General features: G+C 47.2%; 1 protein-coding gene across 4 annotated transcripts in view; it reads left to right on the top strand.

Annotated features, from left to right (window-relative positions):
• The window catches only part of WIPF3 (WAS/WASL interacting protein family member 3), an 81222-nt gene that overhangs the window by 53180 nt on the left and 12525 nt on the right, over window positions 1-15517 (top strand). For all 4 annotated transcript variants that reach the window (XM_067042435.1, XM_067042434.1, XM_059074354.2 and 1 more), the window contains 3 exons: window positions 6456-6588; window positions 8729-8860; window positions 14315-15043. In XM_067042435.1, the coding sequence (XP_066898536.1) occupies window positions 6456-6588; window positions 8729-8860; window positions 14315-15043 (994 nt within the window). The remainder of the gene's footprint in view (window positions 1-6455; window positions 6589-8728; window positions 8861-14314; window positions 15044-15517) is intronic.

Raw genomic sequence — 15517 nt, 5'->3', positions numbered from 1 at the left:
GCCCTGGCAAAGGCCTAGCACTTAGCTCCTTGGGCCCCAACCTCTCTCTTTCTCTCTCTTTCTTTCTCTCTCTGCCCTTCTTTTGCTTCTGATGCCCTTCCCTGCCCCTTCCTTCCTACTCTGGCTGTCACACTCCATGTGAAGCAACATCTGCCGTGGTCCTGGGCCAGAAGGCAGTTGGGCCACTCCCCCTACCCAGCTGCAGGCTTGCCATGTATTTCCTGGGTGTTCAACCTTCACTATTTTCCTGGATGATGTCATTACTAAGGGGTTAGCATGGTGGTTAAGAGAGCCTGACTTGCCTGGGCTCACCTCTCAGCTCTCCACTTACTAGAGATAGATAGCCTGCTTCCCCTCTGTGCCTCATCTGTAAAAAGTAGATGATACTCATAACTAGTACCTACATCATGAGATTGTCCAAGTTCCCTTTAAATGAATTAATACACGTAAAGTACTTGGAACAGTGCAGGGCACACACAAATGCCTTCCCATTTCTTTATGTTTGTTATTGCTGTTGCTGTCACCCTTTGCATGTTGCAGCTTTCTTACCCAGACTCCAAAGTCACCTTTCTGTGCATAGTAAAGAGAAAAAACCAGATCTCAGTGAATGTTGATTATTTCAAATGAAGGAGAGGAAGGAGTCACAGGTTTCAAGCTTCGATGAATGGGAGAAAGCCTTTGACAGAAATGGTAATGCTGGGAGTGATGAGCTGGAACTGATGACAGTAGGGTTATCTCACTAGTTTGCAAATTAATCTGCTGGGATGGGAACATATTTCTTTTTTTTTTTTTTTTTTTTTTTGCGGTACACGGGCCTCTCACTGTTGTGGCCTCTCCCGTTGTGGAGCACAGGCTCCGAACGTGCAGGCTCAGCGGCCATGGCTCATGGGCCCAGCCGCTCCGCGGCATGTGGGATCTTCCCGGACCGGGGCACGAATCCGTGTCCCCTGCATTGGCAGGAGGACTCTCAACCACTGCGCCACCAGGGAAGCCCAACATATTTCTTTTTGATAGTACTTTTTGTCTAAAATAAATAGAAGATATCAAACCTCAACCAGTTTTTGAGACAGTGTTCCAACTATGTATTATTTCTTAGTAGTTCCTAGCACCAGGTCCTTGACTACCAATGCTAGGCTCTTTCTTGAGTTTACAAGGTTGTTCTTTCCAGGTCCAACATAGGTTTTTTAAGCAGCCTTTCTTATAATTTAAATTTTAGTCTTGAAAGCCTGGGAATGTTGGTATTATCGAATGAGAGAGAATGGTGCTGTATCCCCATTTCTTGGGACAAAGTGACTGAAGGATAAAAGTGTGAAGACAGTTTGAAGAATCAGGGCTGTGGCGTAACCTCAAAGGCAGTGGCTTCTCTTCCCATACCTGCATGTTTTGTTGCGGCAGACAGATGTCAAAAATCTAGGGGCTTAAAGTTTACATAGATTTCATTTCAACAAAATACTGCTCACAGCTTTTTTAAAAAGCTGGATATGCTGGTACTAATAGAGGAACAGCTTATTTTTTGCCGTTTTTGAGTTGCCACTCAAAAATAAGAGGAAAAGCAATATGTAAAAGCTATAATATTTGGCAAGATATGAGTAGTGCTATAGAGAATTACAAATGATGTGCTTTGGAGGGGCTGTGTGTGGATCATATAAGAAAAAGCCTAGTTGAAGAAGTTTTAAAAAAAAAAAGATCTTGTATAGAAAACTGTTTTTGATGTAGAGCTTAAAGGAGAAGAAAAAGTTTGGGCAGGTACAGCAGGGCTGAGGCAGCAGGAGTATTCCCAGAAGAGGCAGAAGTAGGAGCACAGGATTGGAAGTACAGTTGTAGGTAGGGAGGCGTTGCTATACAGTGGAACTGCTTCGTTACACTGGTGTGGGTAGAAAAATGTTGGCATTTATAGGTAAACTCAGGGTAGAATACAGAAATACAGTCAAGCCCAGCAGGTGATGTTAATGAGGACTTTGACTTTTTTATCCCAAGGGAAATGGAAAACCATTGCAGGTTTTGAGCAGAGTCACTTGATCCGGGTGGCAGGGGCACTACTAAGGGTAAGCACGTTGTTCTAGGAACAAAAAAGGGCTCTTTATCTGGCCTTCCAGGATCAGGAGGCCTCCTGGAAAAGAGACAAGTGTGAAAAGAGCAGAGAGATTAGCTCAAGCTAAGGTCCAGAGGTGAGCTCCAGCCTGGAAGGCCCAAGAAGTGGAAGGTCTGGGCTGGTCACTAAGGGCCTTGTGCAACATGACGGGACTTGAACTTGATCCTGAGGGCAGTGGGGCACCAGCAGAGGTTTTTATGGAGGGGAGGGACATGGTAAGTGACACGTCCCTTATACTAATCACTCTGATGGCTGTGTGGAAGAGGATGAGACAGGAGACAGGAAGACCAGGTGAGGGAATCTCGAAGTGCTGGTGGCCTGCATTAAGTCAGCAGCACAGAGATGGAGAAAAGGAGCCAGATTCTAGAGTAATCACTCAGGAAAAATCAACAGGAGTTTGTGATGGAGTGGCTGTTGAGAAGAAGGAACAGGGAAGGGTCTGAGATGGCCTCCAGGTGCTTGGGCAAGGAGGTAGCTGCCAGCATATGGTAACCAAAGCAATGCCAGTGGGTGAGATGACTCTGAGGGATGGACTTCCTCATGCATGTAGAGAATAGGACCAGACACTCCTATAGCCCCAACGAAAGGGTCCTAACTCTGCTTTACCTCCTGATAAGTAAGTGGCAGTCTGTGAGGCAGCTCTGTACTCCAGGTCACAGTCCTGGTTCTGTAGACAGTTGTTTAAGAAGCCAGGCTTTTAAAAAGGAGGACAGAAGGTATTTGGATTTCTGAAAATGAGAAATGAAACTATTAGATCTCAAAATGCCTCATTCTGGAACAACAGCCTGACTTGTGCATATTTGGGGTGCAGGGAACACTGTGTCAGGCCTGACAGGGGTAAGTTCATTTTCTCTGAAAATATTTCCTGTCTCTCTTTTGGATCTCAGCCTCTCTCTTCTCCTACATAAAGATGGTAACAACTGGAGGAAGGTAGTGCCAGTTCTGGCTCTCCTTGGGGATTCAGATTTAGTAAAGAAATGCATGTACCCTGGTGACTGATACCTGTCTGCCCCCAAGTTTGGAGGAAGCAGGAGGAAGCTGAGGGCGGGGCTAATGAGCAGGCTGTGTACCTGGAAACCTGAGTACTAATTTGAGGTGGTTTTTTTTTTTTTTTTTTTTTTTGCGGTACACGGGCCTCTCACTGTTGTGGCCTCTCCCGTTGCGGAGCACAGGCTCCGGACGCGCAGGCTCAGCGGCCATGGCTCACGGGCCCAGCCGCTCCGCGGCATGTGGGATCTTCCCGGACCGGGGCACGAACCCGTGTCCCCTGCATCGGCAGGCGGACTCTCAACCACTGCGCCACCAGGGAAACCCTAATTTGAGGTTTAACAGCCACACTGGAGAAAGTCCCTTTGGGAGGCTGCAAGGCTGGCATCGTACTGGAATGATTGGGTTTAGATCATCTTTGAGACAAACAACCTGCTAGATTTGGATCAACCCCCTAGATTTTGATTAGGGTTTCTCACAGAAACCAGGATCAATCAGACAGATGTAGTAATGGCATAGGGTGGCAGGGTCACAAATAGCAGGAGGACATGCATCTAATTCCATTTGGGCTGGACTGCCATCCCTCTCCCCCAAACTATACTGAAACCTGATCAACTCATTTGTTGGAACGACAAATGGATATACCAAAGCTTTTATAATTGATCAAGACAGGAGGACAGACACCTCATCACCCTTGGCCCAGTTAGTACTGTTTCTGATATTCCTGGTTCACTTCCATTTTTCAGCCTGTATTTGGCAGGGCGATGGGCTAATTTGCATTACTGTTCTACTATTTTGCCTCTTTTTAGGATCCAGGCTATTCCACTGAAAGCTTGTTTTAGAAAGAACCGAGTCAACAAAAGCTTCGTGTGGAACTCAACAAATTGTCACACTCGATAACAATGTTAAGAAAGAGCAGGAGCAAACTTCGAAATGATGGGGTTTTTTGTTTTGTACGTAGGGGGACGGGGAGGCGTGTTTGGTGGATTTATTTGCCATGGGAAAAGTGTTCTGGAGTAACTGTCTCTCTCGATTATATTTTTAGTGAAGTTGCCAATAATCAGGATTTACATAGAATAAAAGACCCAGTGAATATTTGAAAATCTTCTCTTTCCTGTTTTTGTATACTGTAACCACGGTAACAAGACTTCTTAGGCTTGTAGATTTTTAAGAAAGCAAATTACGGATGAATTGTTAATAAATATTGAAGATGGAGTAGAAACAACTGTCACGGTAAATATGGTCTTCAATGTGCAAATGAATATGTCCTTAGATGTCCTTTTGTACAAAACCAATTAAGCTGTAGTCCCCTTAGCCATGAAGTTATTTGCTCTTTCCTACCTCACAAGAGAGGACTGAAGGATACCATACTAATATCAGGTGAGGGAGAGCCCTCTGGTGGAAAATCATCAGGGCAGACAGTGGCACAGGAAAAAAAGCAGAGAAGTCAAAGAAGGAATGTTAAATTTAGTCCAGCGAGTTGAACTGCAAAACATAAACATGATGGGCCTTGCCATATCCTCCTGCTGATTTGGAAGATATTTATCAACAAGTCTGTCATGTGGAATTCTCAGGAATGTATTGAGGCTTGTGCTAAGTAGGAACTCAAATTAAAATCATTATTCCAAGGATACAAAATGTTCTTCATAGCCCTCACCTAAAAAGCTTGGGATGGATGAGGTCAGGGAGTGGGGGGGTGCATTTTGGTAATAAATTTAAAAATCTAAAGTAGATGAGACAAACACCGCCACCCCTATTCAGCGGTTGTTAGAGATAGGATTCCAGTTGCTTCTTTAAACAGAAGAAGCAATTCATTGTGTTGTTTTTCTTGTAACTAGGAAGACAATTTCAAAGCACTTTCACCCCCTAATCCCTGACCATAATACATGCCTGAGATTATAATGCCACATTTTTACAAAAATTTTCATAGTCTCTAGGCTAGGGTCATGATATTTCTGTTGACCCTTTATTCTTATTACTAATTATTTGTAAATATGAGAGGAGACTTTAAAAATCTTAAAATTTTGCAGTTTAAAATGACTTACTGGCTAACTGTTTATAGAGAGAGAGATTTTTAAAATGTGTGGAAAATACCCCGCTGTACCTGTGCATTCATACATACATTCCTAAAAAACATATGTCGTTAGGGTTGGGGCCCCTGGCTTATAGCTCTGTTATTGACCATCATCCGTGAGCCCCTCTCAAAGGGGTCAAAAGCATGTTTCCAGGCAACAAGAAACTGACTTTGAAGCTTATGCCCTACAAAACCTGTGTAAGATGCATCACCAGTGCAGTAGAGTTGGCGGGTGAAAATGTTGACCCAGCACCTTTTAGCTAAAACCACAATTGCCTTCATTTCCAGTCTGTGACACTGGAGAGTCTCTGTCTAGATGGCAAACCTGGTTTGTCCTTTTTTGACAAATGGCCGTATGGAGAAAATGGCTATAGCAAGAGCTTGTAAATCCTATCTGTCCTTCAAGGACCATCTGAGTAAGGTCTCCTGTCTTCCTTGCAGCCTGAACTCTCTGGGTCTTCCTCTCTGTGAGACTCACATGGTCGCTCAGTCATATGCTGTGTTGTATGGTGGCTTAACTCCTTGCACGGATGTCCTGTCTCCCTGGTAGATGCATATGCCCTTGAGGGCAAGGCCAGTGTATCCTGGGTCTAGTTCATTCACACTCATTCATTCATCCACTCATTCATTCATCTAATACCACGCCCTTGATCACTGTAGTGCTTCAAAATAAAAAGCACGTGGCCTTTGGAATTCAGCAGATCTGGGTTTGAAGCTAGCCCTGTGACCTTGAAGGGATTTCATAGTCTGTTTTCTCATCTGTAAAATGAGGGCAAACTCACTTGAAACTCACAAGGTGTTGTGAGGATTAACATAGCGGCACCCAGACACAGAAGAGAAGGCAGTCATTAAACCTTCGTTGCAATCCCCTGTACTTCTTTCTTTCTGGATTTGGTCCGGGAGGGACCTGGGGACACCAGGCAGCGTAATTGTTCAGAACCTGGGACCAGGAGTCAGGAACACACAGACAGAAGCCCAGATAAGTGGGTGGGGCTCACCTAGGAGGAGAAAGAGGGGCTTTGCATTAGGGCTCCTTAAGACTTATGGGAGTTTGATCACGAGAAAAAGTCTGTTCTAGGTCCCCCAGGAGAGGGATGTGAGCCGGGCAGGAGGTAAGTTTCCCTCAAGACCCGAGACCCATAGGTAACTGCATTGGTGAGATGAGCCTTGGGAGTGGTGCAGGGGAGGGCAAACAGGAAACGCAGAAAAGTATGGGAGGAGAAACTTAACTCGAATAGGACATACGGCTTGTCTGCAAATGTTATATGCGAGTATAATCAGATCCCTCTTAATCCTTTACAGGTAAGTACAGATGCTTCCAGCTTGAGAAAGGCAGATCCCAAAGGTCGGAGTGCACTGTTGGCTGATATCCAGCAAGGAACTCGCCTACGAAAAGTCACGCAGATCAATGACCGCAGTGCCCCGCAAATCGAGAGTAAGTGAGCATCTGGGCCAGGGCGGCTGAGAGCCAAGGGCAGGCCATGTGAGGCTCAGCCAGACACGCCTGGCTTGCTCAGGGCAGGAGCCACAAATGCTACCCAGGACACACATCAGGCCATCTCAGACCTGCTCAGTGTACAATTCACATGGGCGAGAGAATCAGAGCTACCCTTCCAGGTCTGCAGAGGGTGTATAGCATGTCTACCATTACTTTTCAAATGCTTAAAAAAAACCCCTTCATGGTAAGATCATTTTTTAGTTGTGATAAAATACACATAATATAAAACTCACCATTGTAACCATTTTAAAGTGTCCAGTTCAGTGGCATTTATCCATATATATATGCAGAATGTTGTTGCAACCATCACCCCTGTCTAGTTCCAGAACATTTCCCCCACCCCAAAAGGAAACCCATACCTATTAGCAATCCCTCCCTAATCCCTCTATCTCCCCGAATCCCTGGCAACCACTAAGTGTACTTTCTGTCACTATGGATTTGCCTATTCTGGATATTTCATACAAATGGAATCTTATGATATGTGGCCTTTTGTGACTGGCTCCTTTTACTTCCCATATGTTTTCAAAGCTCATCCACGTTATAGAATATGTATCAGTACTTTACTCCTTTTTAATGTTGAATAAGAGTTGATTGTATGGATGTACCACTTTGTGTGTATCCACTGTGAGACAATATTTAAAGATCACTTACCCTGTGTCAACATAGACCTCAAATTGAATGAGAGAAAAATTCAAGTCTCAACATTAACAAATGCACACAAATGTCCACAGAGCCTGGCAAAGTTTTTGTTTTTCACAAGGAAAAATATTTCTGCTGAATTCTCTCACAGGATCATATGACTGTATGTTTCTATGTCTTCTAGAGTATGATGGTGTAAAAGGAGCCCTGTGCCTGGGTCAGATGACCATGTTGAGTTCTGATTCTGCTACTGGGCAAATCAGGGAAGCTGAGGCTCAGTTTGCTCATCTGCAAAATGGGGAGATAATAATACCTGCTCTCTTTTTTGGTCAAGATTGTTGAAGGCTGAAATAATATATGCAGAAATATTTTTCAATGTAAGGTATTATGATCTCTCCATATATTTTGCTATGATACCTGATGGCAATTCTCAAAGATAGTCCTAAGATATAATTGTATCTAATATCTGTAATTATATATGTTAATGCACATGGATAGACAAATTATTTTAAGGCATATTTTCAACATTGACTACAATAAAAATTAGTTTCTGGCTAGACCCACTATCTAATTAGTTAAGCCCAATTAACAGATAAATCCATTTTATTGGAACACTCATTTCTTTATCATTCTAGTGAAGAGGTAATGTATAATGTTAATACTTGGAATAATCTGGCCACATTCATCCACCAGTGGGCACTGTGCCCTGATTTCTCTGTGCATATTAGCTTCAGGCTGTGAACATTTTCTGCCAGGAATTCTTGTAAGCTGTCTTCTCATTTTATGTAGTTGGTAATCACATACATCCGGAAGGCTGGAATTAGTGACACCTCTCCTCAGGGGCTCACGAGCTTTCTCTTCCATAGAAAAAGAACAGGTGCAGGGAAGAACGTGGGGTGCGGGGAGTGGGAGCTGGGGAGACAGAGAAGGAAAATGCCAAAGCAAAAATCACTGCAGACCTTCACCTCCTGCTTGCAAGTCCTGGGCCAGGCTCTGTGGACAAGAAGTTGAAATTATTGCCTGAATTAAATCTGTGGGTTTTCTTGGTCTAGTCCTCCCACAAAAACAGTCAAGTGAAAATGGGGTCAGCCCTATACATACAGTGTCTGTGTTTTCTAATTTGAAAGGTACTCCCAGTTCCCCCATTGGCATCTACTAAATGGCAGTATAAGGATGCTTTCTTTTTTATCCCTTTTCAGAGTGGTCACTACAGATGGTTCTTTGGTAGCTTGGAGAGGGTGGAAAAGAGGCCTGAGCATATGAGTCTATAGGGTATCAAGGCAGGGGGTTCTTGAGAAAGATATTGGGTAAAGGGTAACACTGGTGGTAGGAGAACAGGACGGCTGCCACAGGCAGTGTTAGCCCACAGTCGGGGTGAGAGTTGTGGCCACTCAGCTCTGCTCACAGGTCGGCATCTACTCCCCTCTTCTCTCTATAGGTTCTAAAGGAACCAACAAAGAAGCAGGAGGGCCTGCAAACTCTCGAGGCGGGAGCACGCCCCCGGCCCTGGGAGATCTGTTTGCTGGTGGCTTTCCAGTGTTACGACCAACAGGCCAGAGGGATGCAGCAGGTAAGGAAGAGTTCAGACTGGCTACCCTGTGACCCTTATCTCCTTACCTTGTAGAACCAACAGGACAATCTTCACCTGCCAATAAGTGACATGTTGAGAGTGAACAGTTATATGGTAGGAGATGACGTATTTGGAAGCCTGAGCACTGAAAGTTTCCGAAACACAGAATTGTTTTTAAGGGATCTTTGAAATCCTCATCCTGTTTAAATCATCCCACTGTAATCACTGAAGAATGAGTTGCCATAGTGTAGAGTCTTTAGCAACGGTGAGATCGTGGCCCACACTGCAAAGTATGGATGTAAATCACAATAGATCTTAGTGACGTCACTGTGGACTAGCTGGCAATGGTGAGTTGTGATGGTTCTCCAGCGTTATATCTGTTAGGTGTTGCTGTGTAACAAAGCCTAAACCTGAGGGGCTTTGAATAACCATTTATTCAGCTTACAGCTCGGTGGGTTGGCAATTAGGGTGGCCTCAGCTGCGCCCCCTCTAGCATCTACAGGTTGCATCAGTGGCTTTGCTAATTGTATATTTCTTATGTCTCTGGTGCCCCTGCTGGGACAACTGGCCTGACTGATCCCTCTGGTCTCTCAGGATCTAGCAGACTATTTAGTTTTGTCTTCATGGTGATGGCAGGATGGAGAGGACAGAGTATGTAAAGCCTCTTGAGGCTTAGTCTTTTTTAAAAAAAAATAAATTTATTTATTTTCTTTATTTATTTTTGGCTGTGTTGGGTCTTCCTTGCTGCGCGCGGGCTTCCTCTAGTTGCGGCGAGCGGGGGCTACTCTTCATTGTGGTGCACGGGCTTCTCGTTGCGGTGGCTTCTCTTGTCGTGGAGCACGGGCTCTAGGCACGCGGGCTTCGGTAGTTGGGGCATACGCTGTCAGTAGTTGTGGCTCGCGGGCTCTAGAGCGCAGGCTCCGTACTTGCGGCACACGGGCTTAGTTGCTCCGTGGCATGTGGGATCTTCCCGGGCCAGGGATCCAATCCGTGTCCCCTGCATTGGCAGGCAGATTCTTAACCACTGCACTACCAGGGAAGTCCTGGCTTAGTCTTGGAACTGGCAAAGCATCACTTCCTACCATAGCCTGTCGCCCGAAGCAAGTCGCAGGCCAGCTCAGAGACAAGGGTGGGCAGGAGACTTCAACTCTGATGAAAGGAACTGCAAAATCACATTCCCAAGACTGTGGAATCAGGAATGCGTGGTTAATTGAGACCATTTTTGCAACCAGTCTACCATAGTCATTTGTGTTTTAACAGGTACCAGATGTTTTGAAAGCACTGAGTTAAAATCAGGCAAATATATAATTATTATGTGCAAAAAAAGTGTTTTTCCTATTACTGTGCTCCTTAGTCAGAAAGATATTTTAAAAATCCAAGAATTTCATTTGTCTAGGGAATGTCAAGCCCCAAACATTCCTGGTCTAGAGTCTTCTACCATGTGACTTCGCTAAGCTCTTCAATGGCCTCTGTGGCTGTTAGATGTTACAGGGTGCATTTGCTGCCTTCACTTACTGATAAAGTCCAGTTTGAACCTTTGGAGCCATTTCATTTCCTCATTTTTGCTGAGACTTTGCAGATAAGAAGGTGCTGAAGTCCTCCTGAATAAAGAGACCTGGCATTCCTCAGGGCCCACTTCTTTTTCAAAATTCCTGAGTTGGATACAAAAAAAAGTCCTCTGGGTTAAAACTTCCACTGGTCTCTCTTCACACAAATAAATATAGGAGAAATAGCCACCAGTGAGCTTTTAACAGGGACCAGCCAAAGGAAGTCAGCAGTATTCTAACTTGTCTCCAATAGGACACAAGTGTCAGATGTTTGAGCCACTAGGTGAAGACAAGAATTGACCTTTCTGGAGGCAACAAAGTCCATAATGAAGTGACTAATTATGCCTGTTACAGGATGGAAACTCAAGGACAAGCCAATAGGTAGATACATGGACTGGGTGCCACGTCAGAGTAAGACAGACCATGGCTCTCCTCTCTCAGAACTCTCCTACTGACCCCTTTGTCATTCAGAGAAAAGGACTTCGGCCCTTGCTACCTGTCTCATCTTCTTTTCTACCACTCTTGGCAGCCATGCAGCCCTCCTTGCTGTTCTTGCACAAACCAGGCATGCTGCTACCACAGGGCCTTTGCACTGACCACTCCTATGGCCTGAAACAGTCTTCCTAAGGTGTCCACATGGCCCAGTCTCCCTTCCTTCAAGTCTCTGCTCAAGTGGCCAGCTGATCAACCTAACAGGGAGGCTTTTACTCATCATCTCATATATTGATAAAATATGAGTCCCACCCTCTCATTCTATATTCCCTCTACCTTGATTTATTTTTCTTATATTAGTTATCACCATCTGACATATTATTCATTAACTGGCTTCTTTCTTTATTTTCTGTCTTCTCCCTCTAAATGTAAGCTCCATGAAGGCAGGAGCTGTGTTGTGTTCACTGCCTTACAAATGCCTGGTGCATAGTGGGTGCTCAGTAAATATTTGGTGAGTGGAATGTGTGAGTGGGTAGTGTGGTTGCTTAGAGCCATCAGGCCCAGAAAACAGTGTCTAGTGCTCACAATACTTTTAGTGGCCCATGAAAATGTTTGAATTTGTTTTAAAATTTAAAAAACATGAACTTTTAGGGTCAAAGATTGTATTTGTCTTTATACCAAAGCAGTCAGGAAACATAATTTTTAAAACACTTTTTAAGGAGGAAGGGGCCCACAGAGGCAAAAGCGCCCAGGGTCTTTGAAAGTCATAATATGGCCCTGGCTTAGAGCTCCCAGGGAGAGAACGTTAAAATAAGATATGATGAGTAAACATCACTGGCTTGTATAGAATGTGTAATGAGACTTGCATGCAATCCAAGTTCTCTTGGAAACATATACAGATGGAAAGAGGAAGCCATAGTTCATCTTTTGATAAACCCCAGGCTCTAAAAGCTGATTCCTTTCACATCAGTGAAGCCCCCTTGATGCCCTTGAGCTGGTCTTTCCCCACACGCTTCATGGTTTCCTCTTGCGTTTCTTATTGGATTTCTACGGCCGGCATTCATCTTCTGAAGGAAAGCCTCCTTCCTTCCTTCCCTTGGTGCTTGCTCACTCTTGGAGCCCTCTCTGCTGCCTGATTTCCTCACCTGCACTGATGCTGATTCCTGTGGGTCTCACCTTCAATTCGTGCCGCCCAGCTCTCTGCTTCGTCCTGGAATGGGCATGAACATAAGCTGGGCAAGGATTTGTGCTGTCCTTGTTTCTGCTGCTCACATTATGATTAAAAAAATGGGTTTGGGCTTCCCTGGTGATGCAGTGGTTGAGAGTCCGCCTGCCAATGCAGGGGACACGGGTTTGTGCCCCGGTCCGGGAAGATCCCACATGCAGCGGAGCGGCTGGGCCCGTGAGCCATGGCTGCTGAGCCTGTGCGTCCGGAGCCTGTGCTCCGCAACGGGAGAGGCCACAACAGTGAGAGGCCCGCGTACCGCAAAAAAAAAAAAAAAAAGGGTTTGCCCATTTCTCATTATGTTGGCCACTTAAAAGGTTTTGGAATCTCAGATACGTGGTGTTCTCAGACACTTAAGGGGTTGATTCTGTCCCTCAAACTTGTTATCCCTGTAAAGTTCATCTGGCAGATGGGCACAGAGGGAGGCCTTGCCTTGTTTGGAGAGCAGTCTGGGTCCTCCATCTTCTCCTCTGTGTACTATGGAAACAGGTTTGAGATCTTGGATGCAGGAATCCCTGAGGCTGACACCTACATAAAATGTCTCACGTTGGAGTTGCAGGTGGTAGATCCTGTCCCTGGAAAGGCCAGGAGGGGACCTTCCACTCCTGGTCATGGTCAGTCAGCCATTCTGGAAATGCCCACCTTAGACCTCTGGTGGCACCAAGTCCGCCACGGTGGATGCATAGGTACAAAGACATTATCTCCTCCATGACCACCTCCAAGAAAATTGCAACAGAGAATAATGACACCACCGCCCTGCCTCAAGAACAGCGTTCCACAGTTGAGACTTGTCCTGAGTCGTGTTGTCCAGGTAGCTGTCACATCATAGTCAGAGGAGGGTCATCTGTTTGGAAAGCCAGATACCAAGGTCCTGCTCACTTAGTTTCAGCCCCAGGATCACCTCTTTCGTATCTTGCCTTGACTGGCCTGACTTGCGGCATCAAGTACTTTTAGGTATGATTTAGCACCTGATTGGGTAAACACGCTGGAGACTCATGGGCTGAAAAGCTCAGAACTGTCAGCAGCTGCTGGCATTATAATCTGACATGAAAGCTGTGTTTCCTATTCTGCAGCACCGGGAAGTTGGAGGTGTGAGAAGCAAACATTTTTTTTCAAGTGTTTTCCACATGTTTTCATGGAGATTATAAAATATAGGGGTGCTGGAATAGGAAAAATGTATTCCCCAAAATTCCTTTTAGGAAGAGCAGTGTATTTATTCAGAAGAAATGTCTTATTATGCCTCCTGAGTGGAGGGTGATACTCCAAGGACATATTTAAGTGATTGCAGAACTTCTGTGCAGTAAACAGGGAGAAGAACTTTTTTCTCCTCAGAGCGACAGAGGGGGAAAAAAGGGTAAGAAGTGGCAGTTGGGTAAAAAGGTGTGCAAAGAGTGAGGAGGCCCCAACCGGGGAGCGCCCTCCACCCCAGTCGCCCATAAAGTCCACCAAACACAAATGCTTACTGTGAGCAAGTCGTTGTTGCTGTTGAGTTCAAGAGGCGTTGGAGTTGATGTGGTAAAGGATCTATGGGGTGAGGAAGCCAGGTGACCAGGAGACAGAGAGCCCCTTAGAAATGGGTGCAAGTCTTTGGGAAAGGGAGCTTCGAACTTCCAGAGTGCATGGAACTGGAAGGTTCGAGGTCATTGGACCTGGAACCCAAGGCAGGGTGTCTTCCCACTGACTTCCGAATCACCTCATCCGTTCAGGGAGTCTTGAATCTTCTGCTCTTGATGCAGAAACAAAGTCCTTGTTCACAAAATGCTGGGAGTGGGGAAAACCTCCCTCGTCAGGAGCTTTTGGGTGGTACACCCACAGATGTGGGCTGACTGGCCTAGTGGGTAACAGGGGATGAGTGTGCCGGTGGCCTTGAGATGAGGAAGGGTGAAGGAGGTCAGGGCAGTCCTGTGTCCTGGGCTGGGAGCCTGGAGCCCTGGGCAGATGAGAGTGGAGGTAGAATATGGAACAAGAAGGCTGGCGCCACACAGCAGACAACCTGGTGGCTTGAGCTGGGCTTCTCTCAGAGGAGGGGGACAGCGCGTTTATTCTGGCAAGGACCTTGGGGCTGGTCCAGCTGGCCCTCTTGTTGTGATAGCTGCTGCATCTGAGGCCTCCAGTGGACCCTCGGGAAGAGAGCATCCACCAGGCGGTTCACTGACGTCGTGCTGGACAGCGTCCGTCACTGCCGCCCACACCCTTGGGTTTCTCCCAATTCTACCCACTGAGCTAACTCAGAACTCCTTTCACTTTCAGGCGGCAAGACAGGGCAGGGCCCTGGCTCCCGAGCGCTTTCTCCCCGGCTTCCCACCAAAACTATCAGCGGCCCGTTCAACCCCCCTGCATCTCCCAGGCTAGGCGACGCCTCCGAGGCGCATGGCGCGGCCGGGACGGTCCCGGTCCCTCTCCCTCCTCGCCCCAGCATGCCCGCCCCACCTCCCCCGCCCTTACCCCCGGCCCTGCCCCCGCCCTCCCCCGCCAAAGCCCCGCTGGTGTCCCCACCTGGCCCACCGACCAAAGGGAGCCCCCCAGTGCTCGCACCCCCTCTGCCCTGTGCACCTCCGCCTCCACCCCCACCGCCCCCGGCCTTGGCTCCCAGTGACAAGGCGGTGAGGCCTCAGCTAGCCCGCTTGCACCTACCGCCCATCCCGCCCCCTCTCCCTCTCCTCCCACCTTGCGGGTACCCTGGGCTCAGTGCAGAAGCTGCCAGCCCTGCCCAAGATGTGCCGGAGCCTCCCGCCCCTCCGCCGCCGCCGCCGCCGCCCCCGCTCCCCGCTTACGCCCCACGCACCCCCAGAGCCTCTCTGCCTGCGCCCCCTTTCCCAGGCGCTAACGACATTGGTGAAGTCCCACCCCCGCGGCCCCCCAAGTCCCCGTGCTTCCAGGCCCAGCTCCCCGAGCCCAGCGTGCAGGCCTTGCCGGTGCCGCCTGCCCTTCCGGGGTCTCAGACGTTCCCGCAGAAGAAGAGGCCCGGCCGAGGCCCCGGTAAGCACCCCTGTTCTTGTCCAGGGGGGCCGTACCACAGGATCATCTGGCTGTTGGCAGCAACTGGGGAGGTGCTAGGGACACAGCCAGAGGCCTGCTACTGTGGGCCACTTGGGAGCGCCTCGGGATGTCTTACTCTTGGGATTTTGTTTTAGAACACACCTGTTCAGTGCCCCTGTGGAGCACAATGAAAAACTTGTTGTGTGGGACTTTATGCTGGAGGTATTCAGGTTAGAGACAGGAAACCAAGGGTGAGGGAGGTCGCAAGACTTGTCCGAGACCGTGCAGACAACACGCCGGGGCTTCTGGCCTTCATCACCTTGCCATTACTAGCTGTGTGACCCAGGGCAATCACTTAGCCTCTCTGTGCTTCCTTCTCACCTGTGAAATGGGGATAGCCATAGTTCCCCCTCATGCGGTTGTTGGAACAGTGAGATCCAGAGAAGGGTTATTTATTTTAACTATCACCATTCA

The sequence above is a fragment of the Kogia breviceps genome, chromosome 9 (genome assembly GCF_026419965.1).
Source record: "Kogia breviceps isolate mKogBre1 chromosome 9, mKogBre1 haplotype 1, whole genome shotgun sequence".
Lineage (NCBI taxonomy): Eukaryota > Metazoa > Chordata > Mammalia > Artiodactyla > Physeteridae > Kogia > Kogia breviceps.
The sequence above is the reverse complement of the archived record's forward strand: the minus strand, read 5'-3'. Positions and strand labels throughout refer to the sequence as shown.